At 37.4% G+C, this 17,235-nt stretch overlaps 3 protein-coding genes across 3 annotated transcripts; 2 read left to right on the top strand and 1 right to left on the bottom strand.

Annotated features, from left to right (window-relative positions):
- Window positions 1–1,185: 1,185 nt before the first annotated feature.
- On the bottom strand, window positions 1,186–7,040 carry LOC146169787 (protein unc-93 homolog A-like). Its single transcript, XM_083389239.1, has 4 exons — window positions 6,914–7,040; window positions 5,291–5,455; window positions 3,913–4,806; window positions 1,186–2,104 (listed from the first exon to the last, which is right to left on the bottom strand). Exons 1-4 carry the CDS (start codon window positions 6,996–6,998, stop codon window positions 1,620–1,622), a joined length of 1,629 nt encoding a protein of 542 aa, XP_083245365.1. The 5' UTR covers window positions 6,999–7,040; the 3' UTR covers window positions 1,186–1,619.
- A 4,059-nt stretch (window positions 7,041–11,099) lies between these two features.
- Window positions 11,100–12,453, top strand: LOC146169786 (ribosomal RNA-processing protein 8-like). Its single transcript, XM_083392273.1, has one exon. The coding sequence runs from the start codon at window positions 11,108–11,110 to the stop codon at window positions 12,182–12,184; it is 1,077 nt and encodes a 358-aa protein (XP_083248399.1). The 5' UTR covers window positions 11,100–11,107; the 3' UTR covers window positions 12,185–12,453.
- A 5-nt stretch (window positions 12,454–12,458) lies between these two features.
- On the top strand, window positions 12,459–17,224 carry LOC146169785 (uncharacterized). Its single transcript, XM_083392244.1, has 7 exons — window positions 12,459–12,623; window positions 13,291–14,088; window positions 14,161–14,279; window positions 14,826–14,977; window positions 15,153–15,282; window positions 15,615–15,782; window positions 16,523–17,224. The coding sequence occupies exons 1-7, from the start codon at window positions 12,486–12,488 to the stop codon at window positions 16,623–16,625; spliced, it is 1,608 nt and encodes a 535-aa protein (XP_083248370.1). The 5' UTR covers window positions 12,459–12,485; the 3' UTR covers window positions 16,626–17,224.
- The last annotated feature ends 11 nt before the right edge of the window (window positions 17,225–17,235 follow it).

Genomic DNA, 17,235 nt, shown 5'->3' with positions numbered 1-17,235 from the left:
AACGATTCCTGGTTGTCGCTAAACCTGCTTTATTGCCTGAACCAATGAATTACTATTGAATATGGTTTGTTTTTAGAAAACAAATTAACAAATCACAAAGCATGTGCGATGAATACCAACTCCTCTGGGCTACTTTAATGCCACGAAAAACTGAACTATTTTCATTTGTGCGCTTTCGAATGTGCTTCGCTTACTTCGGCCACATGTCTTTTTTGGCATTTGTGGCAATTTGCACGACCGGGCTTCAGAAAAGGTCGCGCTCTGTTTCGATTTCGCAGTTTCATGACGTCATTTATACCTATTGCGTAACCTGTGGCAACCGTGACGTCATCGCACCAATGCTTTTCGTGCTGCAGTTGATAAGTTTATATGCTTTCTTTTTCAATACATTATATGACTAAATTAACTGCGACTCGGTAAATCACTAAACTTGTAAACAGGGACGAGGATATTTAGGCCGTGTTTAAAAGCTATAATTACGAGACCCTTTAGACACCTGATGAATTTTTTCATACTTCGATACATATGCCTGTTAATTAAAAAGAAGCCAGTTTTTTTCAGTTGTAACTATAAAATTGAAAGACGTTTACAATCATCTCAATTGGCCCTAACTACGTGAGATTAAAGCAATGTTAGACAAATGGCTTATTTTTAGCGGGCCGTACACAAAATGTTATTAACTCTCGTGTGATATTGGTTTAATTTTCTGTACAATTTTAACCCGTTCATCGCATATATTTTGTATTTTTTAATTCTAGATATAGTTAGTGGATGTAGACACCCCTAAGAAACTTACCAATGTTTTGCGAATAGAAAATTTGGGCATGTATGAATTAAGCAAAGCTACGCAGGCCACACAGAAAATAATTTCGGGCCTGGGTTTAGACAACCCTGGTTCGCGCAATGAACAAAGTAAAATCCTTGGTAACGGCCTTATGGTTAATGAAGTCGACACCATCCTTCCAGGCAAGCTCAAAGATCACTTGGTATATTTTTAGTAAAACACAACGTTGCAAAAATGTTCAAATGGGCTACTAATGCAATCATAAGTTGACATATATGGTGATGACATAAAACAAAGTGATAGTCAAATGGTTTATGGTTTAACAACGTTGGTCAGTTTTGTAGCAAGAAAACGTTTCAATTGCGATGAAGAATTTACGACAAATAGACAATGCGTAGCTAGAACTTGATGACATTTTCTACATGATAAATTGATAATGCATTAACTGGATTTCTCCGCAATGCGGGTCACTTGAAACGCATAGCCATCAGGGTTGAACACTGATTTAAAACATATTCAGCAACGCTTTCGTCATGAAAGTTTTTTGCGTCGACGTTATCTTGATCGCTAGCTGATAAAAAAAGCAAGAGTCGGCGTTTCTGAATTTATAAAGCCACGCATTACACGTGCGTGTTCTATCACTTGGGCGGCATACCAACTGGATGACAATCCAAATTGTTTTAAAGGGCGTTTATATGATGATTGTTTGTGACAAATTAATTTCGGCGGGCTCTATAGGCCAACGGCGAACTTTGCTTTCATGGCAAAGTCAGATCTATGGCCGTACGTTCACATTCTCTTGGGCGAATGCGCCAGCAAAGGCCTCATAGCAGGCCTAGGAGCCGCAGCACACCTTGTATTTTCGCCACGGTCTGTCCTTGATGCGCTCGGCTGATATATACAGCAGTGTTCCAACCGCACAAGTACTCATAACAATAATCACCAGGTGAACCGGCATCAGGGTGCCACCAAGACCGTAGGCAATGGCCGAACCCATCGGATTCCAAACGCTCAAGAGCGCAGTGCCCGCCTTTTTGTTCTCTGCGAAAAATCGACTGTAAACGCTGCCCAGCTGACTGGACAAGGAGCTGTGGCAAATACCGAAACCGATTGGTATCAGGAAGTAGATCCAGGTTTCGGAAGGTCCGTCGGCCGCCGGCTGCCAGATCAAAGTGATGGTGAAGAGCACTACCTCGAAGGACATTGTACAGGCGAAGATCGTTGCGTGCGAGGTAAAGCGCAGGACTTGGCCGAACGAGTAGCAGCCGATGATCATCACGGCGCCATAGGTGCACGTTACGTACGCCACGTACTGGATCCCTGGGAATTATGAGTAAATTAAATAAGCTGATAAAAAAAGGTCTGTGAGGTCTGTTTAACATAACTCGAGCCCGACTCCCGAATCCCACTCCGGCCGAGATTATTAAATCAAGTCTGACTCCAGACTAAAATATAAACTTGAGTCCCGAGTATCTATAGTCTAAATTCACAGCTGTGTATACCACTCATAGTCGTATTATATAACCCGCCTTCCCACAATACGTGAGTTAAACTGCCCCCCCTTATGCTGCAATTTACATTGTGCCGCCGCCTTTAACCGGCCCGAAATTGCTACTGCGCAAGTTGAACTCGAAACTTGGGTAGTCCTAGTTGTTGACAGAAGCTTAAATCCCGAGTCCGAGTCCGGTTTCATATCCCTACTGGCAGAGAAACGGGCAATGTTGTGAAATAAAGGCTATTGCTTGCAAAAGAGACCTATAGATATTCTTAGAAATAAACTATATTGTTGTACGCCATTGGTCGCGCCAATACTCTACATTAAAAACGCAATTAAAGTGCCCGGGTAAATTTTCATTACGTACTCGGTGCTAATATTCATAAATATGGACAGCTGGTTGAATAAAACGGAACGAGAACAGAAAACAGTTGCGAGTGACACAAAAGTTTCTACCTACAATGTTTGAACTTATTACCCTTTTAAACATTTATTGGTTTACTTTAAACACTTTTGTTTAACTTTTTCTTGCCCCCTCACAATTACATCTGACAACATCTTCGTAAATAACAGACCTATCCACCTGGTTGAAGTATTTGTGCAACAGGTATTATACAAACACGTTACGGTGACTTGGTGCAATACACACCTAAATATTGACCTTTGGCTCCCGTTTTAAACCGACTTATGTCACCTGTTGTGCATCCGACTTTAAAAAGGTCATTGACCGCAATATTGTGAACTTAGCTTATTACCCTTTAAGGGTCAACCTTGTTGGGAAAACTAGTCAACGTTAGGCCACAACATAGTCATAAATCATGGAATTATGATCAACCCTTTTTGTTGTGTTTTGTTAAAGGCCAAGAAGGCATTTATCAGTTAACAACAGTTCAGACAATGAAAAACACTTTCGTTTGTTACACAGTTTACCAGCACTATATAAAATAAATGTGTAAACAATTAGCTGTAAGGATGGCATCTTCCTGTGAAAATAAACGGGCGTGTCAACCAATTCATTGTTTTCAAACCGGTAGAAGTGGCCTTTACTGAACTGTGGACCTGTTGTGTAGTCCTCTTATTTGTGGTGCATCAAAAAACTGCTGATGCAAACACTTGAGACTCGTAGTGCTTTGTGGTCAATTGGGTCAATTCACCACACAGTTTCTATATTTACCGAATCCTACTTGAACTATTTTTCGAATACAGGTGCAATTATCAACACGAATATCTGATCAAAACAAAGTGTCGTTTTGTTAGGTATGACAACGAAGTATCGCCACCGCATGAGTTTTTTAAAACTGAACAAATATTTTTTACCTTTTATTGTTGTTTTAGTTGAGTATTGCTCTGCCTATGACTTTCCCTATAAGGCTATGTGGTACCTTTCCCGTTTATGTCCGGTCTAAATATTGCTAAATGGGAATAAAAATGAGAAAATATAATATAGTCACCCTTGAAAAACAAAGTATAGCATGAGATTATTTTTTCTCTTTCTGAGACAGTTTACAAACTTGCCATCGAACATTATACACCATACAGAGCTGATGCACGGTAAATCTGCTTTCCCCCAATAATGTTTTTATACTTGGTAGACCAGGAAATTGTCACTGTAGTCGGCCCTTGACCTACTTACCTAGTGAACAGGTAATCCAAGAAGCGTTGAAAGTGCCTCGCACAAAACCCTGGATCATTCCATAATGTAGGGTAAAGGGAATCAGCAGCAAAACAGTTACATCGGTGTAAATCAGCTTCAGCGTGCTTTTAACCAGTCGGAGAGCGGACCGGTCGTCTTCAATCACTTCCCCCTTCTCAGCCTGTTCCTCTTTCTTGACCAGAGCCTCGGTGTTAACGTCATCACGTTTGATGACGTCATCGCTGGTATTCACGCGCAGCACCGCGTCGCCGTTAAGCGAGCTCATAGAGGCGCAAACGTCGTCCAGTGGTAGGCTTTCGGTCGTTTCGGTGCCCTTGATTTCGTCCAAGCATAGACACAGAAAAGCGGCGATTATGTTGAAGGCAAGGTACATGGAAAGCAGCACGTACATCGTCACATCGCTGACCGTGTTTTCTTCCTTCTCATCGGGTTCGGAGAGCTTGTAGTAAAGTCCGCAGGTCGAGCGGGCAACGCTATCTTCCGAGGTCGGCGCTGTGGTAAACTGGTAGGCTGTGCTCACAGTGCTGAAGCTGCTGTTTGCGGAGGCTGTCAGCCTCGAGGTGTCTTCAACCAGGGCGGATTCGTTGATAAAAGTGGACGAATTGGCGGCGACCTGCGGCTCGGCCGGGGTTTTTAAGCTTTCAAACACAACCGACATAAAGACAGTGCCCAGGATAATGGAGAAGTGGCTGAGCGAAGTGAACTTGCCAAAGAACTCGCCGGTTACTTCCTCCACGGGCTTCCCCTTCTCCTTTGCGTGCCGCTGTGCCACCTGCATCACGTAGTAGAAGGCGGCCGTCCACATAACACTTGCGCCCGTGCCGAGAAGTACGGCGGCCGGAATGAGTACGTATGGCTTGGGGTAGAAGTTGGCTGCAAACAAATAGACCACAAAACATACCGTTATTTCCATTATTCGATGTTACAATTTGAGGTGTCAGGGTAAGTAGAATATTTCATATTTTCTCATGATCCTTACAAGTTTCCTTTTCTTGGTTTTTGAATTTGTTGGGGATTAAACAATAACTGCAATTAAGTCTATAGCAAAAAAAACATATCACGTAGTCCTTGAGGAAATTGACCATGGCCAATTGTCACAGTTAAACGCAAACGTTGTAGACGTTCTTTTGTTTTTCAATGAAATAGGCCAGTCGATGTTCCCAAATGAAATTAGGATTGCCTCGAACAACCAACCCGCACTAATTTGAGTTAGAAATTCAATAAAAGATTCTTTCATTTGTCTCTTATAACATTTTTTTATTGACACCAGTTAAAGTCAGGTGATGGTTAAACGAAATATTTGTCTAAACAAACTGGTGAGTTTTCTAAGTTTCGAGACGCAAAACTGTTCACCTACCCAACGTGTAGATTGCGTACATCAGAATGCTGAGAAAGAGAGACTTCCGACAGTCGAGCTTGGCTATGGCGAGCGGCGGCAGCAGAAGCGACGACACGACGAGAGTAGTGTACAAAAGACTTAGTGCAGTCGTTCCTGTCGACCGATTCAAGCTGCTTTGCATACCTGCAAACAAAAATATTCAGCTTCAGCTTGGCATTGCTTAAAAAATAATGCTGTGGCATAAAACGTTAATTCTTGGTTCTGCGTCCGCGTTTCGTAGGGGATTTCCCGAAGGGAAAGTATTTTGTTTTGTGGATTATTCGTGACGTCTCACTTTGTTTTTTGGTTCTAGGTTTCTTGTCTTACGTTTTAACTTCAAGTTAGCAAGAGTATCCCCCAAACTTTATGATTTTTTTTTTGTTTTTTTAAGTGCTAACAGTTTTCAGAAATCGTTTCAGCCAAAATGCCTTGCGTCCCATGTCACTCTCCAAAAAGGGGGGTTTTGCTAACTTCAATGTTTTTTTCCAAAATCAAAAAACAATATCGAGAGAATAACAGCCCTATTTAAACTACAATTTTTACAACCTTAAATTAAACTAACGGTAAAATTTATCGCGCTGTTCGAAAAAATTTATTGAAGGGCTTTGGCATAATACACGCTATGTAGTTTTTGTGCAGATCAGCAGCTGTGGGTTGAATACCCTGACAACCTATTTGCCCAATACATCTTAATAGGCACCATTATATCAAGCAACGTGTAAAATGCTGTGTGCAAATACATCACGCATCTTTCTAATTTAAAAGTTTTGCTATAGTCAATAAATTAATTTTTATTTATTTGAGAAGTCACTTTTGGTAAGATTTTGTACTTTGTCTGTGTCCCCCAAAAGCCCTGTAAAACTGGAAACGGATAAACCGACTTTTTAAAGGTCGGTTTAAATGTTGAACTAGCAAGTTATGAGTCGTTCTTGAAACTAACAGAAATAGACATTTTGCCATAGCAATCGAGTTTTCTCACTTCCTCAATTCATATAGCGCCCAGAGCAATACGAGCATATCGGTCTGGTAATTCAACAGCGTCTTAAACAGGCCAGGGATATTTGTTGATTTAGTTTGGGTTGTTGGTTTATTTGTGGTTCCCGTCTTGTTTCGATATGGTTGTCCCACAAGTGTTGGGGTTGAATCCAACATACATAATATGCTGCATGTTGCTATTTCCTTTTTACCCAAAAAAGCATTCATTCTTTTGTCAACTGTTTAAGGTGAGTAGTAACCATTCTTGTGACTTCAATCTGTTTTTCCACACACGTCAAACAGGATATGACTTGCGCAATAAATTTGCAGTGTTTCTCCCCAGTCATTGTGCTCAAATGGCAAAGAGACGCCAGCCTAACTTGAGCCTGGCGAAACTTACAAACGTGTATTGGTAAAACTTCGTAAATTTTTCTGTTATAAGAAGTGTCGACGTACACTTCAGGTTTCATGCTGTTATTTAAAATGTCGGTTGCTGCCCTAAAAGCAGCAGGCTGCATAGAAATGGCCTAACGTGGGGTACAGATGGACACCATAACGTGTGAAGTATAATACTCATATTTCAACACATGCAATGTTATATAGCCTTATAGATAAGGTTTCACTTACTTTCCAGCGTCATGTAAGAGGTGAAATTGCACAGAAATGCAATCGCCAACATATAGACATTTCTTCTGCATTTACACGAGCCCATGTCGCTCGTCGGCCTTATTATTAAAAATGTGGTATACCTTTCGCTTGCTCTATAAAACACTAAAAACTTGCCCTGGTAACATATTAATGCTTTTATATAAAATTTTTAGTTTCCCTAGCAATCGACCACACAACTATTAAAGTCAACTTTTAAAGAACTATTAAAGTTCCTTGTAAAAACTAGGCATTTACTATCTTTGGCCCTGGTCTAAAATCCTACCACTTTTTGACAGTAACGAAACGATTTGTCAAAATTAAAATTGCAATAAATAAATAAATATTACAATAATACTTGACCCACCCAACCCAAACGCTAACTCGCACCCTGTCCCATACAATGTTAGCAATATAAACCCTTGACGAAAATGTGGTAGGAGTGTAGACCAGCGCCGTTTCTTCAGTCAAATACTAAAAATCTTTCCATGTCTTAAACTGGCCATTTTAAAACAGCTATCAACAGCGTGCGAACTAGCAGCAGCCCTGCATTTTGACCCTTTCGCTCTCCAAGTAAGATTACTCTGCGAATTCGATTGTGGTGCGTCGAGCAAAGTAGCCTACTCAGCTTCTGCTTTGCCTGTCGCCATCGTTCGGTTTGTCAGCACTCACGATCAGAACTAGAGCACCACCGCTCGTTACAAACAGATTTCGCAATCTACTAGCGATTAAGTTTGCGCCAATCGTAAAAACAGCCAAGTCGGATAGTTAATCGGGGCGATAAAGCGTGTTTGTACAATTCACATGACGTTGGGTCGTTCTCACCAACCGCCCGCTAATGTGCTTGCGGAGTTTGAATGTCGGCGAATATGTCATCCTCATTCGTCCAGGGTTGCAATAAAGTCATGTTTCGACACCTAAGTGTTAAATGCAAATTAGTTTCATGCAGGAATAAAGTCATCCGACTACTTGTGAACATAACTGGCTAGTGAAACGCACGAATCGACCAAAAACCTGTAAATATGCTTAAGGTGCTACTTCAACTGCCAGTGTTGCAAGTCAGTTGCAAAACTAGGTCAAATTCAAGTCCCAGACATAGTCTTTACAGGGGTGTAAATAATATCGTTACCGGAAAGCATGATTGTTTGCAGGATGACGTCACCAAGTTACGTCATAAAAGAAGTAACATGATGAAACCTGGGGTCACTATTCTTACCGGTTTGGCGTTCCGGCAATAATTTGTTTTATAGGATCGCCGTTCCTATGACTGATTATTAGTATCATAGCAAGTTTTAGTCCGGTATTTGTATAAGAGACGTTAATTAAATTAGCCAAGCAAATTACTAAACTCGTCTGAACCTTCGCGATATTTTAATTAAACAAAAATGCAATATCTTAGCTATTTAACTGTTTTACAAGCGGAGGTTGGGGAAAAAAGATACCCGCATTTACCAAAATTATTTAATGAAAACACTGAGAGCTCACATGGTTTAAGCTTAAGCGAATACGTCATTTGCCAAAGACGTAGTCAAATCTAGTCCTTTAAAAAATAACATAGGTCAAGTCATGTCAAAAGGTGCCGATATTGCTAAAAAATCAAAGACATCACAAAGTTAAGTCAAAGCGTGACGTTTCCAAGTTACATCCAAACATGACGTCATAACGAAGTAACCTTACGAACGCCACTCAAGTTTCGAGGGACTGTCACTTTCAATACAAAAGCTACATTCAAATATGTTATCGATTCGCGCAAAGAGAAAATATATTGTCCAAATTTCCAAGACTTTCATTTTCGAGGGTGCGATGAGACGAACGACGTCTTTCTGGCTAAAACGACTTTTCCCAAAAGGATATAGGTTACTAAAAAAAATTACGCATGGCCACGTGCCTGCCTCCTGTAGGCAAATTTGTAAAATGTGGCGCAGGTAAGCGTTTTTTAACCATTTTTTTCGAATCTGGCTTTTATAGTGTGCTGCGCAAAAAGGAATTTGTGGTAGATCTTTATCGAATTTGTGGTAGATTTTATTTTGTGCATCTGCATGGCGATTGGCGGCATTCGACGATTCGACCATTGTCTTTTCGGCGAAAAATATTTTTGAAAATTTTTATATTTTTTTATGCTGCTTACCATAACTCTATCGAAACCAAACCTGGTTTGAAAGTTAAAGCAAAATTTAAATATGTCCCACAAACAACGAATTCTTTGCTAAAATAGCCATGTAGTAACAATTAACATTACTAAACATAATAATAGTAATCTGTACTTCTAATCATCACTGGTTTACTTGCAAAATCACTTTTTTCAAGACTGCTTATGCGCAAATTGTAATAAAATTCAAACAAAGATAAAGATCAATTAAAAAAACCCAGCTGAACACAATTTCTTGAGCGAAAATGTAGGTTTTAAAAATAATTTACTCACCGACAATTTTTTTAAAAATCAATATGTTACATATCGAAACATCACTGAACAACATAAAGATTATGCGTCCCATTAGCTGTTTCATATTTAATGAGTCGAAATTTTACTATCTTCATGTTGTTCAGTGATGCTTAAATATGTACCATAGCGATTAAAAAAAAATTGTCAGCAAGTTGAGTGTTTTAATGCTTACCTACTTTTTTGCTGCTGTGACCGAGTTTGACTGGGTTTACGCCATAAATTAGCCTTCGGAAAAGCTATTTAGATGGCAAACCGCTAATGAGGCTAAATTCTAACTATATTTGTGTTGTTCGGTGATGTTTGATTGTGTAATGAAGAGATTAGAAGAAAAATTCGGTAAGGAAAGTGTTTTGAATCGATTTTTACCTTTGTTCAAATTTTATTACAATTTGCGCATAGTCTTAAAATTATTTTGCAAGTAAACCAGTGATGATTTGAGTTACAGATTACTGTTATTGTGCTAAGTAATGTTAACTTCTACTATACGATGAGTATTAGCCAAGTATGCGTTGAGAAATCGCCTAAATTTTGTTTTTACCTTCAAACCGGATATGCTAAAGTTATGGTAAACGGCTTTAAAATTATTAAAATTTCAAACAAATTAGTTTATGACAATGGTGGCAAACGCACATGTGCGTGGGAAAAAATAGTTTTGTTGTTATTTGTGTATTGTGGTAACTTGGAAGTGTTCAAGAAGCTAATATTGTACTAGCTTGTATAATTTATTTGTGAAAGAACAATGTGCAATTCTTTACATGCTTAAGGGCTCTGGGTAACACTAATTTACGGAATGATGAATGGTCGGAACGCTCACAGTATTATTATTAAATATAATAACACTTGACCCACCTTCATCCAAACGCTAACCCCCACCCTAACCCAAATATTGTGCGTTGGTTTAATAATTGTTTTAACGTGGTAACACTTAAATTAGTGAGCGTTCCGACCATTCATAATTCCGTAAATTAGTATTACCCAGGGCTCTTCCACAGCCATAAATCTTTCCCAAGCCTTGAATTGTAATTTTCTATGTGACTATCAAGGCTAACCCCAATTCTTATTAGGTTATTGTTTAGTATTTTCGACACACTATTTCTAATAGATTAAATGTTCAAAAAGTGATTCACTGATATGCAGTCAAATGTATAGACAGTGTAGTCACTGTATTGTGATATGTTATATCAGTTATTTTTGTACGTTTTTTTTTTTTTTTACATTTTAACTATTAACAATTAAATAGCTGTATATCAAAAACACAAGTTTGATGTATTTTTAATAAAGCTTTAATATGCACATGGATTCTTCAACTTATATTTGCAAATATACCAAAAATTGGCGCTGGTCTACAATCCTACCACAGCGTTCAAACAATTATAAAATGAATGCCTATTATTTGAGTTAAGTTGCTGGTTGGCGTTAGGGTGTGGTTGGGTCAAGTGCTATTATATTCACTATTTAGTAATAATGCTTAACCCACCAAAACACAAACCTGCCCCTAACCCAAATAATATGCGCTGTGGTATAGGATTCTAGACCAGCACCCCAAAACTATTATGTTAAGTGAGTTGTTAAACAGACTAAAATTTAAGTCGTTGGTTCTCCCATTTCTGTACATATAAAATGCAATATGGGTTAATAGTCTTTACCTGTAAATAACCGCTTTTGATCTGTACTGTTATCTGGTATAATTATTTTGTTAATAATCTTTAGGAAGAAGTTAATAACTGTATAATATGTTTAACCCAGAAAATGATTGGGGGGAAGTTGTTACTCCCTGTCAGGGACTTTCTGAAAATTTGTTTGGAAAAATTGAAGTAATCAGTGGCCAAAACAAAGGAAAGTCAGCCAACCGTTCACAAAATGGTGAGAACCATTCCATGACAAGGGAACAATGGAAACGAAAGCAAAAAAACAGACGCAGAGCTAAAAAGCGAACTGGAGGGGATTTAAATGTTCAAATTAAAGACCCCGACAGCAACAGTGATACAAGTCCTGAAATGCCAAACCCAAAGAAGAACAAATGTTCCGAACCTGAAATCGTTGCCCTCAAACCCAAGGAAAAAATTGTCTCAAGTGAAAAAGAAGTGCCGCCTTTACCAAAAGAAGACTTGCCTACACTAAAAGAGGATAAAAAATCGTCATTTTCTTTGAAAGAAAAACTTTTGAATAAACTTACATCATCAAGATTCCGATTTATTAATGAGCAAATGTACACCTGCAACAGTAAAGATGTTACATCGCTCTTTGAAAAAGACAAGGACGCTTTCAACATCTACCATCAGGGATTTATTAATCAAGTTGCCAAGTGGCCATTAAAGCCACTAGATGTAATCATCAAATGGGTGAAAGCCAGACCACCAAAACTCATAATTGCCGATCTTGGTTGTGGTGAAGCCTTTCTTGCACAGAATGTAAAAAATAAGGTTCATTCCTTTGATTTGGTTTCTGTCAATGATTTTGTTACTGTTGCAGATATATCAAAGGTGCCTTTGGATTCACAGTCAGTGGACGTTGTTGTGTTTTGTCTTGCTCTAATGGGCACAAATTTAACCGACTTCTTGCTGGAGGCTAACCGAATTCTTAAGGACAAAGGCACAGTTAAAATAGCTGAAATCGCCAGCCGATTCAAGAGTACGAAAAAGTTTGTGCTGGAAATGAAGAAACTTGGATTTGAAATGATCAAACAGGATCTGAGTCATAGTCACTTCTATCTTTTTGACTTTCGCAAAACAAAAGACATTTCAAGGAATCAGTTAAAACAATTGGATATGCGCATTCAGCTCTTACCTTGCCTTTATAAAAAAAGATAACACATATTTATTTGAACTAATGTTAGTTGCTCAAATATTGACCGGTAAACTTTATATGTGGGGGCATTATTGTGAATTTACATTTTCCTCGTTTTTAATGGTAAAACATGGGTATTCCTAGATTTTTAAAATGCCATAACTTTATGGAAGGTGTTGCATATTTTGCAGGACCTTTTTTGCTGTAAGTTAAAAGTTATAAATAGTGCTACATGTGAATAATTGTCTAAGTAATTAAACTATTGTGTTAAAATCAATTTTCTTCTCTAAAGTTTAGCTAGGGTGTTAATACTGTGATACAATTATGACTGATATATTAGCTGATGTAGAAACTGACTTAAGAATGGAAACCACTACGGAGTATATTGCTTCGGTCTACAACAATGAACAGCATGAAAGGGTGCCTGGAGAGAACAAGATCAGGGATTTAGTTATCACTAATGTATGTACTGTTCATTTAGTTTATTGATGGGGACCCAAATTCTGCCATAAAGCACTTTCCTGCCAAAACTATGTTTACAGAGATTTAAGAAAAAGTATTCTTAATTGAAAACTTGAAAAATAGCGTTAAAAAAAAGTGAAAATGGCGTTACAAAGTTCAAGTCTAAATTTAAAACGATTTGTACTGTTTAAAAAGATACAATAGTTTAATCAGCAGAGGCTATCTGAGTCTCTCTACTAAAAAAATTAAAATTGTGAAGCTTGAACTAAGTTTTTACACCAAGTGATGGTCGAATCGGCGATTTGCTGATTCCATTGAGTCCAAATTATTTATTGACTCTATAGCTTGTATTCTACCCATTTAAATTAACTTAAATATGATTTAATATACAGCAATTCATAATAGGTGTGTTATACACCTTATCCACCAACAGTATGTGGCTGGAAAATATTCCACCAAATGCTATTACACCTTGACAATTTACTGTTTGAAGTCTTATCTGCTACTGCACATGCACACTTTTGGACTTGGGCATTCTCAAATCTGAAACCGAAAGTCCACATGTGCAGTGTAGAGTCCAAATAACAATTAACTTTGCTTAATAAAAGTATTATATATGTAAATTTTTTTTTTATAATTTTACAGCATATGTTTTTTATTTGGGCAGTTATCAGATGTATTGGCAAACCAGGATGAAGAAGAAGAGGACTTTCACGGGTTCGATCCTGATCCAGTGCATGTAACAGTAGTTGGAAACCACTCAGTTGATGTTCATGTAGATAGCACGGATGGTATTGCCGACAAACCACCTGCTCCTGCAAAGAAAAAAGGCCGCCCCCCAAAGATATACAACTTTACGAAAGTGAAAGGCGAAAACAAGGTCGCTGACCAGGGAGAAAAGCAATACAAACTTACAAAGACTGGCAAAAGGCTGGGCAGAAGACCCAAATCAGCCGAGCCTGCTCCACTACCTAAAAGTGACATTACTCCAACAAGTCTGATTCCGCTGTTGGAAAATCGCCAGCCACGCAGATGCAAGCGTAGCATGCCATGGATCGAAGTGTTGTCGGACATGGACACTGTTGCATCCGCAGGGTACAAACCTGAAAAGAGTCCTGTTGAAGGTGTGGTGAAAAGAAAGCGTGGTCGTCCGAAATCCAACAATGTGACTGTCTTGTCTTTACCCAGCAGCTCAGACACTGATAACACCTCCTGGCATGCAAAAAAGCCTGTGACGGAAGAAAAACTTAAAAAAATTAGGGGCAAATACAAAAAACGTGCAGTCATAGGCATAAAACGGCAGTACAACACAAAAGCTAAATTGGAAATGCTGAACAAAGTAAATCAGATTGTTAGCCCCAAAGTAGGTCGCCCACGGAAAAATACATCTTATACACAACCATTGGACTCTGTGGTTTATGAGGTGGACAAAAAGAAGTCAACCAGATTTGATGAAACCATGCCTGTATGTAGTTGTATGGTTGTATGGATTTTTCTTTTTGATTTACATTTTTTTAGTTGTTGAAATTGTTTTCAGATTGTTCAACCTGTCTTCTCTGAGAACTCTCAATCTGTTTTACTAAATGCTTGTAAATGCCTTTATACAATGGGATGGGCTGCTGGTGGCACTGGTGGTATATCTCTCAAACTTGACGGGTATTTGAAGTTTTTTTTTTTGTTGTTGTTGAGCTGAAAAAATTGACCTATTTTAAAATAACAATATTTTATTACACAAAATGTTTTCCAGTTTAATGAGGTTTAATTGGCTCTGTTTAAGCTAAAATTCTGCTATCCTAGTGTTACATCAGATTGTTACATTTCATCAACATATTAACTTTTAACAATGTCCTAAATTATGTGCTGCCATGTGCTGTAACATTGGTAACTGTTGGCATCCATTCTAATGAGAAAAAAGCAAACATCCTTCCCCTCTCTGTCTGTACTTTACCAGATGTTCATATTGCCATATACAAGATACCCCTTGTACTGCAGTATGTTTTATTAAAAGAAAAATATGTGCTGCCACCATCTAAGGAAATAACATGATTAACAATAAAGGGGCAATATTTAATTTTATGTTGTCTCTGTTAAATAAATTAGAAATAGTAGAATATCTGTTGCTAAAAAATGTGTCATAAAAACACTAGTATACAAAATATCTAGTATTTAATTGAGACCTAAAGCTTTGTGTTTTGGTTTCAGAAAGGTCCATGTTGTTGGGAGTGGTGTGGACAAGTCTTGTGTGGATCCTACTCAAATAGTAAGCTACTCGGACCCAACTACAAGTGGAAAAATAAGAAATCTTGATGACAACCATTCTGTTATGGTGCACATTCACAAGCTAAAGAAAGCAGGTAAATTTTAAACCGTTTAGTTGGTGTAAAAATTGGGTTATTTTAAACTATTTATAGAAAATGTTAAATAATTTGTTGAGCCTAAAAAATAAAGCAGTGTTTCATTACAGTTAAATTGCAACTTCTGTAATGCCTTAATTTTAACTTTTATTCAATGTAAGTATTGTTTTTGAAGGTGTTGTTTTATACAGCCAGAATGAGGAAGCAGTACTAGCCTCACTGATTTACCATGGCAGCGAATTTCGCATAACACACCAAGAAATGATGAGAAACATCAAACACGGACAAAAACAAACTCCCCACAGGTGCAATAGCAATGCATCAATAGAATTATTATTTAAGCTTAGTTGTTTTGGATGTTATATATGCAATTTATTTTGTATGTTGTTGAACAACATAAACAATTTGCCAAACAATTTAATACAAAATAATGTATTTTATCTAATATTGAAGAAATGACCCCAATAAGCCGAAAGATTGCATCTACCGTTATCTTGATATTTTTCTTCATTTCAAGGAAATATATTATTTTATTTTTGGAAATAGATTTTTTTACAGCTTTCCTCCTGTTATGGAAAACAAATGCCTCTTCGTAACATATTAAATTTAAACACAACCCAATGCTTTCTGGTTTCAGTTATGATGACATACTAGCTGTGCCTATCATGGAGAATGTGCTTTCCCAAAGTGAAATTGCCAAACGGATGGAGTTTGCCATTGAAATGTACCCCAACACCAATGCAGTGGTAATACGTCGCCATGGATTGTACTTGTGGGGTGAAACGTGGCCAATTGTTAAATCCCAGTAAGTGTTTTGTATTTAGTTTACATGTCTGAATAGGTTTGAGAAGTTTTGTCACTCAGTGTTGTAGAGAAAGCAGGATTTATGAAAATTTAGTAAGCAAAATATTAGTATTGGTAAATCATTATACTTCATGTGAAAGCTGTCAATATATTTGTTTTATATATGTTTATGTTTATTAACTGTTTGGTACAATCAAACGATTTACTGACCTTTCGTATAAATTATGTGTTTCAAATAGAGATTGACCGATATCCATTTTTTGGACCGATACTAATACCCGATTTTTTACAATTTTTCAACCGATACCGATACCGATTTTTTTATATACCTGGGAAATGTTCAAAACTTGAATTAATTGAAAATAAAATCCTAATAATGTTTCAGTTTATATACCTTTATTAATTATTAAACTATTATTTTGCATATTAATTTGGTGGGATGCTAAAACGAAATTTTTTTAAAAAAGTTGTTTGTTGTACAGGAAAAATTATATCATATTTTCGTACTAAAATATCGGCAAAAGTATCGGCCTACAATTACCGATACCGATATATCAGCAGAAGCCAAATATTGGCCGATATTATCCCTAAATCGATATATCGGTCTATCTCTAGTTTCAAATAACTGTTATACATTAGTCTAAGAAGCTTTTGTGATGCCAGTTTTTTTTTTTAAACTATTTCTTTTAAGATTTCTAAACTGTAATATGGTGGAATGTTGTTTAATAAAAATATGTTTAGGGCGGAATCACTTCAATATCTTTTCCGACTGGCAATCAAAATGAAGCAAATTGGTTTTGAACCCGATCATGCCCCAAGAGATGAATATGGAATCTCGTATTAACGCTGAAAATAAATTGTGTAAATCTTTTCTTGTTGATATAAAGACCCAGAGTCTTTGGAGTCTTTCTTTTGATAGAGATGTATTTTTAAGATTGCCAATATTTCCTACTGCAATCTTGATTTGCTTGTCTACCATTTTTTATCTTAAGTTTTTGTTGTTGTTTACACTGACAGTCAAATGGACCATGTTCATAAAATGTTTACCATTTAATTTCCACCCCCAACATTTTTAAGTGTGTTTGTCTCTGTTCGCTGATACATTTCTTTTCCAACCTAATGGTTGGAACCTTGGTCACTTTAAACAACTAATGCTATTTTTGTTCCGTTTTTTACAAAAAAATTGAATTTTTATGTTTTTTTAGTCTTGTTTTGCTGTGTAATGGTTTTCCGTGTCATTGGACCTAAGCCATGACCGTCAAGCAGATATTTCTTCTAAAACAATGTATTGAGAGTAACTGGTTTGCCATAGCTTGGTAGTTTAATCTGTTGTATTTGCAACTGTAAAATGCCAACACGCCATTTATAGAATTCTTTGTATAACTTTTACTTCATCTTTCAACTTCTTGTCGGTTATTATGTTGTTGCTTGGGAAATGAAGTTAAAGCTGTTTT

The sequence above is a fragment of the Ascidiella aspersa genome, chromosome 1 (assembly GCF_963924565.1).
Source record: "Ascidiella aspersa chromosome 1, kaAscAspe10.2, whole genome shotgun sequence".
Lineage (NCBI taxonomy): Eukaryota > Metazoa > Chordata > Ascidiacea > Phlebobranchia > Ascidiidae > Ascidiella > Ascidiella aspersa.
This window is presented reverse-complemented; position numbering and strand designations above follow the sequence as displayed.